The 18424-nt window shown below is 38.5% G+C and overlaps 2 protein-coding genes across 2 annotated transcripts in view; one reads left to right on the top strand and one right to left on the bottom strand.

Annotated features, from left to right (window-relative positions):
• Positions 1-6518, top strand: part of KCTD3 (potassium channel tetramerization domain containing 3) — a 72181-nt gene extending 65663 nt beyond the window's left edge. The window contains exons 15-18 of the mRNA XM_032769073.2: positions 1423-1519; positions 4214-4398; positions 4484-4622; positions 5240-6518. Coding sequence (XP_032624964.1) covers positions 1423-1519; positions 4214-4398; positions 4484-4622; positions 5240-5807 — 989 coding nt within the window. The 3' untranslated portion in view covers positions 5808-6518. The remainder of the gene's footprint in view (positions 1-1422; positions 1520-4213; positions 4399-4483; positions 4623-5239) is intronic.
• Positions 6519-11197: 4679 nt separating this feature from the next.
• USH2A (usherin) overlaps positions 11198-18424 on the bottom strand; it is a 622140-nt gene continuing 614913 nt past the window's right edge. Inside the window, exons 69-71 of the mRNA XM_075064332.1 lie at positions 16836-17080; positions 12512-12736; positions 11198-11743 (exon numbers count right to left, since the gene is read on the bottom strand). Of these exons, the coding sequence (XP_074920433.1) occupies positions 11654-11743; positions 12512-12736; positions 16836-17080 (560 nt within the window). The 3' untranslated portion in view covers positions 11198-11653. The remainder of the gene's footprint in view (positions 11744-12511; positions 12737-16835; positions 17081-18424) is intronic.

Raw genomic sequence — 18424 nt, forward strand, 5'->3', positions numbered from 1 at the left:
AGACTCACTTTACAGTACTGGGTAAAATGGTTTCCCAGAGGGACCCATTTAAGAGAAGTTGTGCCTTGTGATTCCCATAAATTACCTAGAAATCTGTTGGTTACCTAATGTACTCTTTTTAATAGCTTTTTTATAGAGAGAGAGAACAAGATTGAGATTATGAAAAAATATATTAGAACTGATTTGCATGAGATTTTTGGGTTTGTTTCACAATGTGCTATCACATTTTGTAAATTAAACAAAAATTAAGATTATACATGTGAGTCTAATATTTAACATAATACTCATATTACATTTCAAAACTACACTGAAACTGTTACAAAACAAACAGAATTGTGAAAACCCTAAGTAAAGGCTAATATTGCACCTGTTGTGGCATGATGTTCTTTACAGAACACTGAATGAGTAGGCAGGTAGCAAGAAGAAAAGCCATCCTCATTTGTTTATCCATCAAAAGTTCTTGTTATAATTCTAAACTGTGCTCTCTGAGGCAAGGACTGTCTTTTATTTATACAGCACCTAGCACACTAGAACACTCATCCTAGATTGAGGCTTCCAGGTACTCTTGTAATACATATACTGATAAACAACAGTTTGCTCTTAACTTTTTACGGTGTTGGTACTGTAGAGTCTTGGATTAGTGCAAAATGTTACACATGGAGATGCCATCCACTTTGAAGAGCAAGGTTCCCTTGGTTGTTTCCTGTTAAGAAGTTTAGTGCCCCCCCCTCCCCCCCAAGAAAAAAAAAACAAAAACGTGATGGGCGATCTGCTAGTAATTGAATTAAGGCCTCCAACCTCTTTCACAGGGGCTACCAAACAGCTATAAAGAACTTTTCAGTCAATATGGGTCTGATTTTTTTTTTTTTCCCAATTTTATGAATCACCTGTATCTCCGCTTGACATTAGAGGGAGGTGCAGGTGCTCAGCAATAATGAAAAATCAGACTCTAGAAAATTTGGTCACATTAGTGACCAAGAGGTTATGGATCCCATATCATATTTCAGATCCCATAAATATTTTCTTGCAGTACATCGTAACAAATTAACTCTTTATAGTAGAGTAATGGAAAATTACACAGATATGGGTTTATTTTCTATTAAAAAACCAAAAATGCATCAAATTGATTTGACAGTCTAAAGTGAACATCTTCCTTGGTAGTTCAGAATTACTCAAAATAGTTGGGTAACCTTTCAGTTTGGGTTTTCTATTGTGACTTGTCAGTAATTATACATCGCAATGCAAAAGTAGTGTGGTGTTTTGCTAAACTAGGAATCAGTGAAGATTCCTGGTTCCTTTAATTAGACTGAATCTGTGTGAGTAATTTTTATTTCTAGAGAGGGTAGGAATGGTTAAATTTTTTGCCAATAACTTCTTGGAGTAATGTGTTTTGAAATACTTAGTTTCTCTTTCTAACTACAGGACCATTTGGAGAGCGTGATGATCAACAAGTGTTCATCCAAAAAGTTGTTCCCGTCACTAATAAACTCTTTGTCAGGTTGTCTTCTACTGGGAAAAGGTAAAAGTATGAATCATTTGTTGCATCTCTGATAAAATCCACTTATTGTAGCTATCCAAGAGCTGACACTAAGATTGTTAGCTCTTCTTGTCCTAGCAAGTCAAAGCACAAAGATGCTGTATAGAACTCAATTCTCACTTATGCATTTAATGTGTGTATCTGACTGGTATAATCACTTTAATGTAAACATACAGTCGCTCTGCTCTAGTTTCATTATCAATCGGTGCCAACAATAAGGGGTGTCTGGTTTTGCTTTTACTTCACCAGAAGAACTTCCCAAGAAAGAGAATAATTTCAAAAAAGCATAGAAAGTGTAATTGGCTGAAAGGCAACTTAAAAAATTGTTTGAACCCTTTTGGCTTTGCTTTTAGTACACAATGTATTGCTTGAAAAAGACCGTGAAGAGTTAACTGACACATGCCTTGGATAGATAATCTCAATAGACTTTTTGTTTCAGTCCTCCCAGTCCTCGTTCACTGGGCAAAATGGAGAACTGGGAGTAAGGACCCCCCTAGATTATCTTTCTGGTGTTACTTCTAGCTCACTGTGACCTTGGGCTAGTGAAGATGTCTCTCTGTACGGATATGTAAAATGGATAGAGTGTTAGTAAATATTTGAAAAGTGCTGATTAGCATTGGCTGAAAGGCTACATAAGGATAAAAAGATCAATTTGGGTTTCACTTGTAGCATAACAGTAAAATTGTACTTTGCAAGTTAAATGCAAGCTGGCTGCAGGCAAACCATGTGTACACTTTTAATGGATGCTTAATTATGTTCCTGATTTTAGAGCGGTCTTCTGTTCTTCCATATGTTGGTGTGTATTGCTACCCTTTCATTAAAAACCTGATACTCTGCTTACTTTTAGTTTTAAAATAAATGAAAGCCATAGCAGGTGTGGGAGTAGCTAACATGCTCTTGAAAGCCCTGGATACTCGTTTTAAATTGAAAGGGCTAGTACAGCCATGGCTGTTAGCAGGTACTGGTGAACTACTATTATCTGTAACACATGGCCTATCATCAGTTAATCTTGTAATGAATACAAACCCTTTAAGAGAATCAATCTTCTTTGCATCAAAGTTCATTGCATATAGTCATAAGTAACTGTTAAAGGAATTAATCAAGAGAATTCATTTTCCATGCACCTAGGCTATCCACTTGACAGCTTGTTTGTTTTTTAAGCAAATAGCGTTAGAAGCCCGTAATATGGTTGGAGGCCAAATTATTGTCCCAATGAATGTTATAAATCACTGTGATTCAATGTTCTATGCATACACAGTGAAGAAACTGCCAAATGTTTATTAAAACTGGTGTCATATTAGGATAAATTTTAACAAAGTAATAACTCAAAACCATTTTCAACTGTGACCTGTTTTTTGTTTCCTGTCCTGTTTTGTTATGGCAGACTTTGTATTCTGATCAAACTGTTCTTCCCTGATGACTTAATTAAGCCACAATTTAAAATTTTGATGCCACAGTAATCTCAATAGTTATGAGTAAAGCAACAGAGGAGTTCCTAAATGCTTAGCCATTGTTTCTTCCCTTTAATTCATACAATGCAGGAGAAAGTTTCAGTTTGAATATCCTATTTGTTTTTTCACTGTGTTTCTAAAAACACAGCGGATGTACAAAAAGCAAATCTATTGTGGACTGGATTAGATGACTCCTAGGGTTTGTCTACACGGTAAGTTACTGCATGGCAAGTCAGGGTGTGAATATATAGCACACCAGTTTGCCCCATGCTGATGTCCGGTATGGACACTTCTACAGTGCAGTGAGAGTCTTGGAGTACAGATTAGGGTATTGCTACGCACTGTGCAGCTGTCACTGTGCTGTAGAGTCATACCCTGGATTGTCACACAGTTAGTTGCCATTAGCTAAATCCACAGTATGGAGGTACTCACCATGGGCTATGACGGTGGTGGAATTTGTCCTCAAGTGTTAAATTTTTTTTAAACAATAAGAAGGAACATGAAGGAGGTGGCTAACATCCCCAAGTTTTACAGGCTTCCTGATTTCACTGTTAGGTCAGTGACATCACAGCTACCCTAAACTTCAGTCATTTCATTCCCAACCTCATTTTTTCCTCTCATGTAAATCTTTTCTTTTCATCTTGGTGTGAAATTTTCTGAATGTAAATAAACTTTTTGCTTAAACTGGTAAGTTTTTAAATTAAGAGTAGCCCTGGACTTTGTTTCTCTGTGAGAACAAGTACCTGTGACATGTTTGAAGGAACTTGTTCAGTAAACTTTAAAAACAGACAGCAGTTGGAAATTACATATTAGTCTTGTACAGTACTTAGTAAATGGTGCTGACTTTGAACACATCCTGAGTCCAGATCGCTCTGTAGAAGCACATGCAAACCTAAAATCAGGAAATCTAACGCAGATTCCATAAAAAAGCAGGAAACTAATTATGGGGTTGGATTTTTTTAAATGTCTAGCAGCTACTCGGTACTCTTTTCCCTTCTCTTTTGGAATCTTACTAAAAGTAACATTTAGAAGTAAACTGCAAAAAATTTTATGAGTTAGAAATGAGTGTTAAAAGAGAAGGTGTAATTCAGCATAAAATAAACCATAGCGCCTTCTATCCAGCGATCTTAATATTAATAAATTAAGCCTCACAATTGCCCTCTAGGATATGTGATAACTATAGTTAGGATTATAATCTGTAATTATGTTAATTGCCTTTTTGTAGAATATGCGAGATCCAGGCCGTCGACTGTACCACAATTTCTTCGTTTACTGTACGAGAATGTGAAGGATCCAGTAGGATGGGCTCAAGACCACGACGTTACCTCTTTACAGGTCATTCAAATGGCAGTATTCAGATGTGGGATTTGACCACAGCGATGGACATGGTTAATAAAAGTGAAGAGAAGGGTAGGTTGTAATGTAGCAGAACTTATTTATTGGCTTAAATGCTTGCATTAGAGGTAATCAGTGACCACTATCTTTCTTTTCTAAGATGTAGGGGGTCCGACAGAAGAAGAGCTGCTTAAGTTGCTTGATCAGTGTGATCTGAGCACCTCACGCTGCGCTACTCCTAACATCAGTCCAGCAACTTCAGTAGTTCAGCAAAGCCGTCTGCGGGACTCAAGCTCTAGGTAGGCCAAAGATCCATAGGATATACTATCAGCTATGTGCGCCAAGACTTAAGTGAAAACTTTCAAACTTGAGTGTCTAATTTTAGGCACACTCAGTCCATATTTGGGCATCTAAATAAGTGCCCTGATGTTTTTGGGACACTGCTCCCAATGGAGTTGCATTTATACAATTTAGGGAATGAGTGAGCCCTTGCTCACAGAGATAGGCAGGTTGGAAATCCTGAGCACATTTCACTGCCAATTATAGGACAAGCACAGCTGTGTATGCTCTGGGATTAATAGTTCTGAAACATTCTTCCTCAAAAATCGTATTTGTCTTTGGGTAAGACACATGCAGCTGACAGAATATCAGGCCTCAGGTGTTCAGAAGTGTTATTCCCATGGATTATATGTGTATGCTTTGTAACAAGTCTGGGAATCCAATATACTCTTCACAAATTCCAAATGGTTTTCTATTTAGCTAGAGAGAAGGAACAATCTGCTGCATGTTTCTTACCTTTGAAAGCTGAAGTCTGTTCTGAGGAGGGTGACGATGATGTTCATTCGCATCAGTATTTGTTGTAACCCGTGACATGAGAAAGGAGGGAGAAATGTTTTACTGTTGAATGTGTTTTCAGCCTCCAGTTACAGCACCATGAAACCATCCATGAAGCTGCTACGTATGGCTCAGTAAGGCCATATAGAGAGAGTCCTTTATTAGCCAGGGCAAGACGGACTGAGAGCTTTCACAGTTACAAGGACTTTCAGACTTTTAATATGAACAATAATATGGTGGACAAGGCTGTCCCTGAGGCTGGCAATCTGAGTCCAGTACAAGCTGAAATGAAGAAGGCACCAGGTGAGAGCAACCCAACAGACAAAAAGGCAACAGTACTTGAAGTAAGAGCTACTAGAATATCATCAGATGCTGGGGCAGAGGTTCTGAAAGTGCCTGAAATCTCTTCAGAAGTGAAGAAAAAAGGGCCAGATGATGAAAGTGAGAACAAAGTAGAAAATAAAAAGAAAAGTGGATTTGATGGAGGCGTGTTCCTGGGAAGAAAGAAGGTACCTCCTCTGGTGTCTTCACCAATTATTGTGGAAGGAGGGCCTGAATCACCTGGTACAGCGTCCCCATCACCCACAAAGACTACCACTTCTCCACGCCACAAGAAGAATGACTCTGCCTGCCAAGATTATAGCTTGTGAAAATGCTAAAAGTGATGTACATTTGTTTTCAAGGGTTCAGATTAACACTTAACTGGATGTAACTTTTACACTACAGATTTATTCTTTTAAAAAGTCTTCATTCGAGTGTCTCTAACTGAAAGAGTTAAAACTGTAATAAGTTTTCATAGTGCATCTCAGCAACTTGGGTTTACAGCACAACCAGCAAATATACTCTAAATTGATGTACTTCATTTTCATATTGTATAAAGCCAAACAATACTTGGTACAAAACCATTGATGTAAAATCCTGTTTTATGCAGTCCAGCATGCACTACAGTATTTGTCTTAGGAAGAGTTTTATAGGTAACTTTCTAAGTCCCATTACCGGACCTTCCCTTTGCACTCACCAAAATATTAAATGTCTGTCACCTGCTTACTGGCCGTTAAAGTCACCATGAATATTATTTGCAGTTCCTTGGGGTCACCCATCGTGCCCTTTCACCTCCTTCAAGTTAATAGAAAATTAGCTGGGTGCTAAAAGCTGTCTCATCACTTAGAAAAGCTTCTCTTGCTGAAATCTGCCTTGTTTGTAGAGCGAGGATGTTGTTTTTCAGTATTGATAAATTTGACATTTATGTGCTACCATTCTTTTGTTTATGAAACACATTCAGAAAGTCTTTATGCTTACAGATGCTCTAAAACATTATTTTGCATATCTTGATCCTAATATTAAAATGCAAAGGAATATTACCTGTACTTTTTTCCTCATTTCTCTGTGCAGAGCTTTCAAATACCTGAAATTATAAACTGTAACCTCTTATGGAGGGGGGAAAAAAAGCACACATTTTGCCGCCCATTACTGTATATAACACTAATGTCTAAGAAATAGACTCTCTCTTGTTAGAAGACTTACTAGGCTATTCAAAGCTTGCTGCTGTACAATAATGCCATAGCAGTGGTATGCTCCTCAACCAGAAATGCTGGATTCAAGTCCTCCCACATCTTCCTTACAGCATCAGTAGTACTAAACTTCAATAAAAGTAGGGCGTGCAGAGTTAAGTGGATACCTCCCATGCAACTTTAATGTATTTTTACGAAGATACATTGCTATAATGTGCAGACTTTAGCTGGACATCCTAAGTAATTGAGTTTTGCGAGTGTGAGGGTGATTTTTGTTCTAGTTGCAGTCCTTAATACATACGTCAGTTTCTTTGCAGACAGTTTCCACAAATTTGGATGGGAGCTTTGAACCAGGTAAGGCTTGTGAAAGGTGCTTGCTATTTTGGTTGGTTGTGCACTAGGACAGTCTGCCAGGCATTTAGGAGCAGTGACTTACAAAGTTTTGGCTATTTTTAAATGCATCAAGACCTGCAGTTTTACAGAAGTGGAAAAACAAATGAGCTAGAATGTCCTTTCCTCCTTCTTCAAATTTTAGTTCTTTACTAAAGAATAATTTTTAGCCTCTTAAAGAATGACAGGGTTTGTAGCCATGTTGGTCCAGATTTAGAGAACAAGGTAGATTAGGTGCTACTTTTTATTAAACCAACTTCTGTTGTGAAGAGAAAAACTTTCAAGCTACGCAGCGCTTTCGTAGTAGTATTAGAGCATGTGGTTTTGCTTTCCTCTTGATGTCATTTCTCCATAAAATATAGGGAAAAATTGGATCCTCAGACTGAGGTCAGTGTAATTCTGTGCTGAAAAATTCACAGTGGAAAGCATCGTCGTATCATTAATGACTCATATCAAGTGGCTCACTTTACAATTATTTTTAAAGTCAAGCCTTGCAAGTTCACCCAGTGAGCTGAAAGTTTCAAGCTGTTTTTTATTTTTCTGGCTCAGACTTTCAGTGGGATCTGTAGAAATAGGTATGCAGTATTTGGTGTGGTGATGTGAGAACCAGCTTTATTTTAAATTCTCACAGTGAAGGAGGAACTCAGTCTTAGTAGTTTTTAGATACTTTTCAGATTACAACTATTTGAGACTCCACGTGGCAGGTGCAGCCAAAGCAAAAACTGCTTGTCAAGTTTTTCCCCACTTTAGGATACAAAAAGTGGGGACCTGCATGAGCACTTTTAAGCTTAATTACTAGCTTAAATCTGCGTACGCTGCCACCACCAGAATTTAGTGTTTGGCACACATTCTGTTTCCTTGGGAACCCAGACCAAACCCCTTGGTCTTAAAAAAGGAGAAATTAACCATCCCCTCCTTTTTTCCCTTCCCTGGGTTGCCTTGAGGGCTTCACGACTGATCCAAACTCCTTGGATCTTAAAACAAGGAAGAATCAATCAATCATCCCGCCCTCCTTTCTCCCCACCAATCCCTGGTGAGTTCGAGACTCAGTCCCTTGGATTTTAAAACAAGGCAAAATCAATCAGGTTCTTTTTTAAAAAGAAAGCTTTTAATTAAAGAAAGAAAAGGTAAAATTATCTCTGTAAAATCAGATGGAAAATGCTTTACAGGTACTCCAATTCATAATAAACTAGAGGGACCCCCACCAGCCTTAGATTCAAAGTTACGGCAAACAAGGTAAAATCCTTCCAGCAAAAAGACACATTACAGTTAAGAAACAAACATAAGACTAATCCGCTTTGCCTGGCTATTACTTATAATTTTGAAACATGAAAAAGGACTGATTAGAAAGATTGGGAGAGCCTGGGTGTACGTCTGGCCCCTCTTAGCCCCAAGAGCGAACAACGAACAAAACAAAAAGCACCAACAAAGACTTCCCTCACCAGATTTGAAAGTATCTTGTCCCCTGTTGGTCCTCTGGTCAGGTGTCAGCCAGGTTTCACTGAGCTTCTAACCTTAAGGTAAAAGAGACATTAACCCTTAAACTATCTGTTTATGACATTGCTGCTGGGGTAAAATCGATGCCAGCTGGGGCCAGTGCTCCAGGCACGTAGCCTGGAGAAACTAGGGAAGAGCCATACCCCAGAACACACTGTCATAAGAGCGCTAAAGCAGGATTCAGAACTTCCTCTTCCCCCCTGTGCTTATGGCTCTTCAACTCCAACCCTTTCTTCCTCCTCCCTATCAATGCCTTTTACACCTGCTCTGTCCCCTCCTTTCCAGTTAGCTTATCCCTCTCCAAAAAATAAATAAATCAAGGCTGTTTTGCAGCCATTACATGGTTCACTCAGTTGTATGTTTACCCTTCTGGTGTCTATTTAGATGTAAACTCTCAGGGAAGGGATTAGTACTACTCAGTGGGGCCTGATTTTGGGTGGTTCTTAGGCCTTACTGTATAAACATTATATTCTTGCATATTAATAGGGGGAATTAAATTCTACTTCATTCCATGGATGATGCACTATTATATTTGTAGAGTTCTACTTAAATCTTGAATGCTATGATGTTCTTTACTTATACAATCCTTTCAGTCCCTTTCACTTATGGAATCTAATTTTAGCCCCACCTTAGGACTGCTCCTCCTAGTACTGTGGTCTGGTACATGACTTCGTTGTATTAGAGTTCATGGTACAAGTCTGTGCTGTCATGCTCAATGATTTTGTTCAGATAGTTAAAGTGCAAACTAAAGATGCTGCTCTTCAGACAGGGTCTTAGGAAAGGAAACATCAGCAAGAATAAACAAGCGGTGCAGTGCATAAGGGTTTCTTTAATCAAAGGCAGTGGAAAGTGCTGTTACTCCAAGTCTCCATTTGTATTTGTATACTTCAGAATAATGCTAGCTGTACCCTGGGGACAGTTCCACATAACCAAATTTTTAAAATGGGAAAGGCTTCGGATAAACCATTGCCATGGATATTTACATAATACTAAAACAAGCCAAGCTTTAATGGTGCTTTCATGTGAAATAAGATACTGGTCAAATTCATGCCTGCTTTTTTTTTTTTTTTGTGAATCAATCCTATAAAGTAGCTGATTTTAAGAACATTTTGAATTGAGCTGTAGGGTAGGAATATAACATATGAACACCAGCATTGCTCATCTCCTTGGCCAGCTTTAAGTTACAAGGCAGACAGCCTGTACCACCGTCTGTTTTGAACTCTCTGTTGCTAAATAACCAGTTTTTAATTCTGTGGCTTGTTTAAAAGGTGAACAGGCGCACGGTGTCACTACTTTTTATTGTAACACTAATCTCAAGCTTGTACATTCAGCCTAATTTTTAAACACAACCTTTTTTTGTTCTTTATATTATGGGGTAACAAAAATACTTGTATCAAATTTAGATGTAACCTTTTATTAATCTGTAGTTTCAGATTATTTTCAAGGCTAGGATTCTAATGTGCTTCTAAATTAAACAAATTACTACAGTTTGATCTATGCTATGCTTTTTTCCCTACCACAGAAATAATTAAGCTACTCTAATCTGTACTGTATAAGAAATTGATAGTAGTGTATGACTGATTATATTACACCATAAGAGCCAATACTTGAATTCTGCGTCCCTACTCCTTTTGAGTATTTCCTTACTGTTTAATTTAAATGAGACTATATTTGTAGAGTAAGGTATGGGGGGAGGGAAGAACAGAATCCTATCTAGCCCTAAATGTATGTTAAAACAAACACTGGCAGTAATTGTTCACATTACAGTAAACAGATTTCCTCTAGGGGCCCTAATGTTCCAGCTCAGCTCATAGGTATTCTGTGTTACTCCCAGCAGTTTAGACAGAAACAATGAGATCTGTCTGTTTAAAATGAAGCTGCAGTAGCTCCTTTGTTCTTTCCTGTGAAGCTTACCTTTATGGGTGGGCTTGTTTTGCCACTTTGTTTTTGTCACATCCCTTTCCTAATTTGATGGTGTTTGCATTTCACTGTTTTTCAAAGCAATTTCCAATTGCAAAATGTAAGGATCATGCCAAATGCATGACAACCAAGATAGTTAGGGGGAGAGGCTTCATCACAATGCTAAACATTGAAGCAGCTGATCCACCACAGATTTAGTAGGAATAAGGTATATCTTTAACATATTTAAATAATTTGTTTTTGGAGCTATGATCACTCTGACTTATTTCTCTAAGACCAACACCAGAGGGCAGGCACTAGAAACTACAATACATGTGAGTAAAATCCAGAACAGCTTTCACTAAGTTAAATTTTGATATATTTCAAATTTACTCTTGCAGTTTGGTGTGGCAAGGTTCTAAGCACCCTCAAATCTTATTCTAGGAAATTGAGAGTACTCAAGATGTCACAGGATCATCTCTTTAGTGATTTTAAATCCGTCTCCCATCATACATGATTTAAAGTAGATTGAAATGGACAGGAACATTTTAGGGTTCCTGACTGGATGGGCAACGGCACAAGTTTTCTGTGCTTTTGCATCTGTAGCAATATTTCATAGAACTGACTCTTCCTCCTTTGTCGTCTTAATTAAAGTGAACAAACTGGGTTGTACTGCTCTTTAGAACAGATCTAAATGTATTCTACAATTTTATATTCTTCTTGGTGGCCAAAAACCTTTTTTCCCCACTGATAATACATTTCCCACCACAGAATAATATAATGAAACATGATTAGGTATGTGCAGCTGTTAAAAATAAGTGTTTGTGAAACTTCTCTGTATACTATATGGCTATTTAAGGTCTTGCCAGTACTGTGACAAAATGTACATACACTAGGACATTCTTCTCACCTTCCCCTTTTGAAATATTACTGTACAATATTTGCAATAAATGTTTAACACTGATATATTGTAAATGTGCTCGCTACATATAGATAACTATATTCTTGGCTATTTGTTGTAACAGTACTCCTAGAAGATGTATTCATATTGCTGGAGTTCCAGTAGGCACACTTTTTACAACATAATCCCAAAACTGTTACATTAGAAATGAATTTCTACATGTTAAGTTGAACAAAACAAAGATTTTGTGCTCCTTCAGCTGCTTGCTGTAGGCTGTGGTACTTACTCCAAATAGGTATCACAACTGGGTGTCAGTGAAGGTTGTATGTTCTTTAGTTACTGTACTGAAGCCTTTGATGGCATTCACAAGGTCGTCTTCATCCACATACTGGGAGGGAAAAAAGAAAAAGCCCAGCAAGTGATTTGGCTAATAAGTAAAAATTTAGAGAACTATAACCACTGTCCTAGTCAAAGAACAACGAAACCAGAAATAACTGATTTGTTGTTCAAAATAAAATAGACTTGCTACACACACAGTCACAATACTTGAGTGCATTATCAAACTGATTCATGCTAAGACCTGGTCTAGACACAGATTTAACTATTTTGGTGAGGGATGTGATTTTATGATAGTATACTTAATTCCCATAAATGTAGGTGAATAACCTGTGCTGCTATAAGCACCTTGACAGTGATAGAATTGCCTCCACTTCAGGGGATTGTACTGCTCTAATGATACCAGTTTAGAAACTGCATGAGAGCCACCTAACCAATAGACTACTGAAACTACTCGAGGAATGTCACATTTTTGCTGAGTTATGTGCAAAAAGGAATAAAATGTCAGGTGAATACAGTAGCTTAACTGTGCAAAATAGTGGGTACCATTTCTAAAAGCACCTTTTCTGAAAGTGAGACCTTGGCTCATGAATCACAGTGACTTAGTTGCTTCTGAAAATAGGATTTAGGCTAGTCATTAGGACCCGGAGCCTCAAAGGTATTTAGGCAAGTAACTCTCATTATCTTTGAAGATCTGGGCCTAGATGCTTTTGCAACTTTTGCCCCGCATCTTGGTAAACGTTCAGTTACTAAGCTAATGCCAAATGTGCATGCATTCATAGCTAACTCATGGAATTGTAGAACTAGAATAAGAACTTACAGAACCACTATCATGACCATGTATAATGGTATCCCACACAGAATCTTCTATTAGGGACTTCTTGTCATAGACATCAATAAGTTGACTGACACTGCGATGTAAGGAACCTTGGGAGTAGGTACGACTCATCTGGCCTTGACTTGGTAGCTGTAGAACGGAAGTACTTTGGTTGCTACGATTACTCAAAGGAGAGCTGTGTCCTGGAATTTTTGTATCTGCTAGTCCCTAGGAATATTGGAATAAAAGGGATGTGCATATGAAAGGTTTACATGAAAAATTTAATAGATTAACATTTCAGCTCAAATACATTTCTGTTGCAAAATAAAGCCCTTGAAAATAACTAATTTTGTAGTAGAAGCCATAGAAGTAAAGTAACTGTTAATGGTAGAGGTTTTTAGGCTGATAACAGAACATCATTATAACTAGCTCCAGCTATTGTTCCCTGTGGAAACAATGGCTTGCTGCAATGCGGTTTAACAAGGTGATCTCTTGAAGATCTCTTGTTAAGCATGCAATTGAAACATCACCACAGTAACTGTCATTCCATTTTTGACCCAGAAAATAGACAACCAATGCAACACTTGCAAGGTTAGGAAGCACCTGGCTTATCTGTCAGGGGACACTACTTGGCAATTTTTAGCAACCAGCTTTTCACAAAATGTTTTGTGAACTTGTGTAACTATGCTGTCTCTATCCACCATTTGACCTTTCTCGCTTTCCAAAAAGTTGTGTAAAACAAATTATATGTTAAATGGACAAGTAGAGCCCCCAAATGGTTTTTCTAACATACTGTATTCTGTGTGTTACTGGAACACACAACTGTGCACTTGCTTTATTATACACTTCAAAGTGGCAGCTATACACCACTTTGGATCATCTATCTCAGAATTTTTAACTGCTAACAGTTGTGCAGTAATAAAACATGCACCATGCAAGAAAGTCTCATGCAAAACACTTCAGTTAATTACAGGTTTGGCTGCCACAGCACACAGGTTGCATACTCGCTAACTATACCTCAAAATGCATTGTGTAACTTTTTAGAGTAACACTACGTGCGGACTCGGACATCTCGGCAATAGAATCAAACTGAGATTAAAAAGGGAGGAGAGTTGTTAACAGCATTGCTACATTAGCCCAGGTGACAAGTGTTTTAGTATGTGGTTAGATTACACTGTAAATGTAGTTAAAAATAATGGTCAAAGCTATGCTGATTTACACCAGTTGAGAATCTGGACCATTGTACTCAACTACAGGACAATGGAATGATTTTTACAATAAAAACTCATGGCAGTTGAAAACTAATTTGTTGGGCTCTAAGGCAGCTTTCACTTGTAGTATTTGTGCAAGACAGCAGAGGATGAAAGTTCCAAATTCAAGTCAGTAATTGAGTTTTGTGTAAAGCTTGCACTGTATGCGGTGTCACCTTGAAAGTGATGATAAAACAAAAATGAATCCCTCCCGCTATAGCCCTTTCCTAGCAGTTCAGACTAAAATGTGTGTGCAGACATAAGCACTGCAAAGCCTCACCTTATCTCTGCTCTGTGATACTTGTGAAGATGCGATGACAGGAATTTGTAAAGGAGTTGCAATAGGATGCTGATGGCAGGGATTATCAATTAAAGAGGTTGTCTGCATTTTTAAAGCATTGTAGGTGGAGAATATAAAGGGGGTAAATATACGAGTGTGTAGAAGACAAAGATACTGTCCCTTTTGTTTAACTCCTTAATTTTCCCAAGGAGAAATTGGATATAAGGCACATTTTTTTTTCCAATTTAAATTTCTCCCATTTGTTTAGCCAAAGAGGCACCACAATTCTATTGTTGAAACGGATGGCACAATGTGCGCTATAGCAGCTTGTGGAATTGATACAGATCTGAATGACTTGTTGCCATGTCTGCCTGTACATTTAAGAAAGAAATTATTTTTAAAAAGCTGAGAAAAAATAGTGGGGAAGAGGCTGTAAAGAGAGGAGTGATTTAATGGTCTTTAGAACCCAGGAAGTCCTGGCTCCTCAGTACTTCTTATCTTCTTTATCACAGGACTTCCTGTGGGTACGTTACTTTCTTCCTTAGTTTCCATCCTAAAATGGGCATACTACTACTAACCTTTCTCAGTAGGGTGTTTTATATAATTCCTCACTAATGTTCACAAGTATTATTGGACTCCTTTCCTCAGCTCCAAGCGACTATTGTGATGTGACTCCATGGCAAGCTAGGCTGTTTTCGGGTCTCACTTTGTATTTCAAAAGCTAAATTACCATTATTTTTTTAACAGTTCCTCATTTAGCCTTTTGTAATTGACATTAAGAGTTGCCACATAGGCAAGCAGCCTCTGACTCAAGGGGGTCCTTCTGAAAACAGACACATTTTCCTTTAAGGCACTCACTTGGCCACCTAGCTCAACACCACTCCATGAGGAGCCAGAACTCTCACAGGCCGTTAAGGGGCTACATAAAGATCTAAAGTGGCAGCTTAATGGGTTAACATAATTCTTTAAATAAAGACATGAGAGCAGCATGCTTACTAATCAGTGGTGTTGTGCCTGACAAACTGAGCAGCTGTGGCAGGTGAGGGCTACTGTTTCCTGATGAAGGGCACAATACAGAAGCACAAGATGGCTGGATGAATCCATAGAAATACCATCCTTCCTCTTTCCAGTCTGACACCCATGCTCCTGGAAGGCAGGGTTCTTCACAATTTTTGCTTATACTCGTACATGCTAAATGGTGAAGACCACTTTAAAGCCCCCAATTCAACTTTTACACAGGAAAATACAATAGCAGCAGGCCCAAGCAGCCCCCAAAGAAAGATGTGAAGCAAGAGGGAACAGGGGATAGGAACAGGAAGGAAAAGGCACAAAGATGCTTTTGGTTGCTATAATCATCTAGGATTTTATACTGTCATCTATCACCATGGTATCTGAGGAGTCTATATATGTCAGCAGGGTTTTAAATGCTGTGGTTTTGCATTCACTGAAGTCAGTGGCAAAACTTCCATTGACATTAATGAGTGCTGGATCAAGCCCATAGTTTGTACTCAGTCACTTGAAATAATGGGAAACTAGTGAGCACTATTCTAATATTTATTCCTTTTGCCTGAGAACTAATTTACATAATGGGGCAACTCCTCAGCTAGTATAAATAAGAGTGACAGACTAACAATTTCCTGAATGAACTTCACTGAATTAAGTTAAACCTTATTGAATTAGTTTTCATTGTATTAAAATGCAAATATGTATGGTGAGATTGTATGGCATTTATTTAGTAGGAAGATCGATGCAATCTCTGGAAGGTAGGAGGAAGTCCAAAGGTCTTTTTGGAATGATATGTGTGAAGTACTGGGCAAGAGCTTCAGCAAATTTTCCCCCTAGTTCAAATTTCCAGGGTCCAAGAGACAAAGAAAGGTGTTTGGGATAAATAAATTAAGTTAATTTACTCTGACCCAGAGCCGCCTTCCTGATCCAGCAAATGGACAGGGCCCCAGATCCACAGAAGGCCCCAATCTTTAGGGTAAGGGTGGAAGGCTGTCAGAATCCATGTTAGGATTGGGGTGGACTCTGGTAAGCTTGTTAGCATAGGTGTAGGTTTTTATTATTTTTAATATGTTTTCACCTTAGGAATAAAGTAGGCTTGCAAAGGAAGTGCTATGCTGTAAGTTCGAACTGTTGACAATCAGTCTCTGAAGAGAGAGCAAGCAAGTGTGCTTGAGCAATACAAAGGGAACAGCACAGCCTGGGAATACCCGGTCAGAAGGGGGAGAGAGACTGGTCTCCACCCACAAAAGCAATGGCTGTGGAGCTAGAAACCAAGAGTTGCTTTTACTGGTCCACTATGGGGAAATACAGGTTTAGCTGCCCTGAACTGTGACGACAAACATAGCTTGACTGACTCAGTGGGACTATATTGACTTACAGCAGCTAAGGATCTGGCCTGATCAATGTATCAGTACCTGAAGAGCGACCTCTCCAATAATACAATCAAGCTAAAGATGTCCTACCCCTGTGTCATTTACGGAATTAAACACATCTCAGTCTTCTGACCACATTCATCTCTGAGGTATCTGACCAAGAAAAAAACTCAGTCAAGTTCTGCTGCTTACTTGAACAGTAGTCACCACTTACTCCCAATTTACAGCTTGGGTCTTCTCCTGGGTTTTGCTAACAGATAGTCTTTCACATGAAGCAATATGCACCTTTTCCCTCTTATTATATTTAAATTGTAAGTTAATGCCCTTAGACTGCACCATTATCCTTGTAACGTATGTTCCATTGCAGAAACTCTCTGTACAATAAAAATACACATTACTGTGCTTTTTGCATGACATACCATGTGGGTGTCTCCCGGTGAATATACCGTCATTGGTGATGTCCGCATTTGGAGTGGAACTAAGGGAGGCCTTTCTCTTGCAGAGAGTTGTTTTTTTATTTTTCTTCGTAGAATCAAGGACAGAACAATAGCCAAGAGGATCAAACCTAGAACTGCCATTAATATTACAAACCACAGTTCAGTGTAAAATTTTGCATATTTAGTCTCTGCTTCATCCTTTTCTCCAGGAGTTGTTAATATAGGACCTGTATAATCCAGGGAGGTAAAAGGGAAACTTTATTTTAGAAAGCAGTTTAGTGATAGATCATCCTCTTATTTTATAATATATTAGAAAAAAGTCTGAAGCAGTTTGTCACATTGTGCTTATTTGCACTTATGTTCAAGGTGGTGTAATGGTTCAATATGCTAGTGGGCTGTAATAAAAAGCTTACTGCACTCGAGAGACTATGCTTAAAGTTCTGGCATTGCTGCCTGGGTTGGAAATCACCATTGCACTGGCATCTCCTAGGAAAGAGGAGGGGGGAATTCAAAAAAGGTTGATCAAAGTAACCTTGAACAGTTGAAACACTGGGTAATTTCAGAGAGGTGCAGACAGGATGTTTTTCTGCAGCATGATAGATCAGCACACGAAGCAGTTGCTATTGTAGACACTGCAGCACAGATTATAAAACAATAAAGCCACAAAAAGAGGATGAACGAAGAGAGGCCAAATAAAATAAAAAGCTTAGGACAGGGACATGAAAAAGATACACAAAGTGCACATTACTGCACAGCTTAGAAAAATCAATCAGTGGGCGGGGAGAGAATGCATTGTAGCAATAGTAGCTTTGGAGGATATGCAGCAATGCATCCAAAGATGGCTGAATGTGCTAGAGTCCTAGCAAGAAAAACAAAAGAGAGGTGATGTCTTTGCCACAAAGCCATGTCTAGGTTATAAAAAATAAATGCATCGTTTAGTTGCCACACCTCAACATGAAGAAGATATGGCCAAGGAAATGAAATTCTGTGTCTAACAAAACAAAATATTTTTGGCTCTGAAGTCCTATTTCAGCTTTGGTTCAAAGACATTTAAGGGGTTTTCACAGTGCGAGTATCCTATACCCCATTTCTGGTTCAGGAAAGAAGGTTTTAATGCAGGACACTGACAATGTCCTCTACTCTTCTAGTAGATTAAAAATTAATCCACTGCTCCTCCATACCTGCATATTGAGACTGGCCCACACTGATGGCTTAATACTAACATGGATGTGGCTCACAGAGAAAACTAATATCAGCACTTGTGGAAAGGGATCTTAAATACGGGCCAACAACAAGTACCCATGGCAAGTACCCATGTTTACAGCTGCCAGGTCTCTGCTTCCAGGAATTTCCATTGTCTCGTCTTAGAAACCTGGTGTGGTGATTTGCCATGGATGATATGTCTGAGATATAACTAGTGGTCAAAAAAAGAAAAGATGTTTGGCTGTATAAGGAAAGGGATGAAGAATAATATGAGAAGTATAATGCCTTTATACAAATCCATACTACAGCCTTATCTGGAGTGCTGTGTGGAATACTAGGATATTGCACCATTGGGGGCGGGGTGTCAG

This window comes from Chelonoidis abingdonii, chromosome 3, assembly GCF_003597395.2.
Source record: "Chelonoidis abingdonii isolate Lonesome George chromosome 3, CheloAbing_2.0, whole genome shotgun sequence".
Taxonomy (NCBI): Eukaryota; Metazoa; Chordata; order Testudines; family Testudinidae; genus Chelonoidis; species Chelonoidis abingdonii.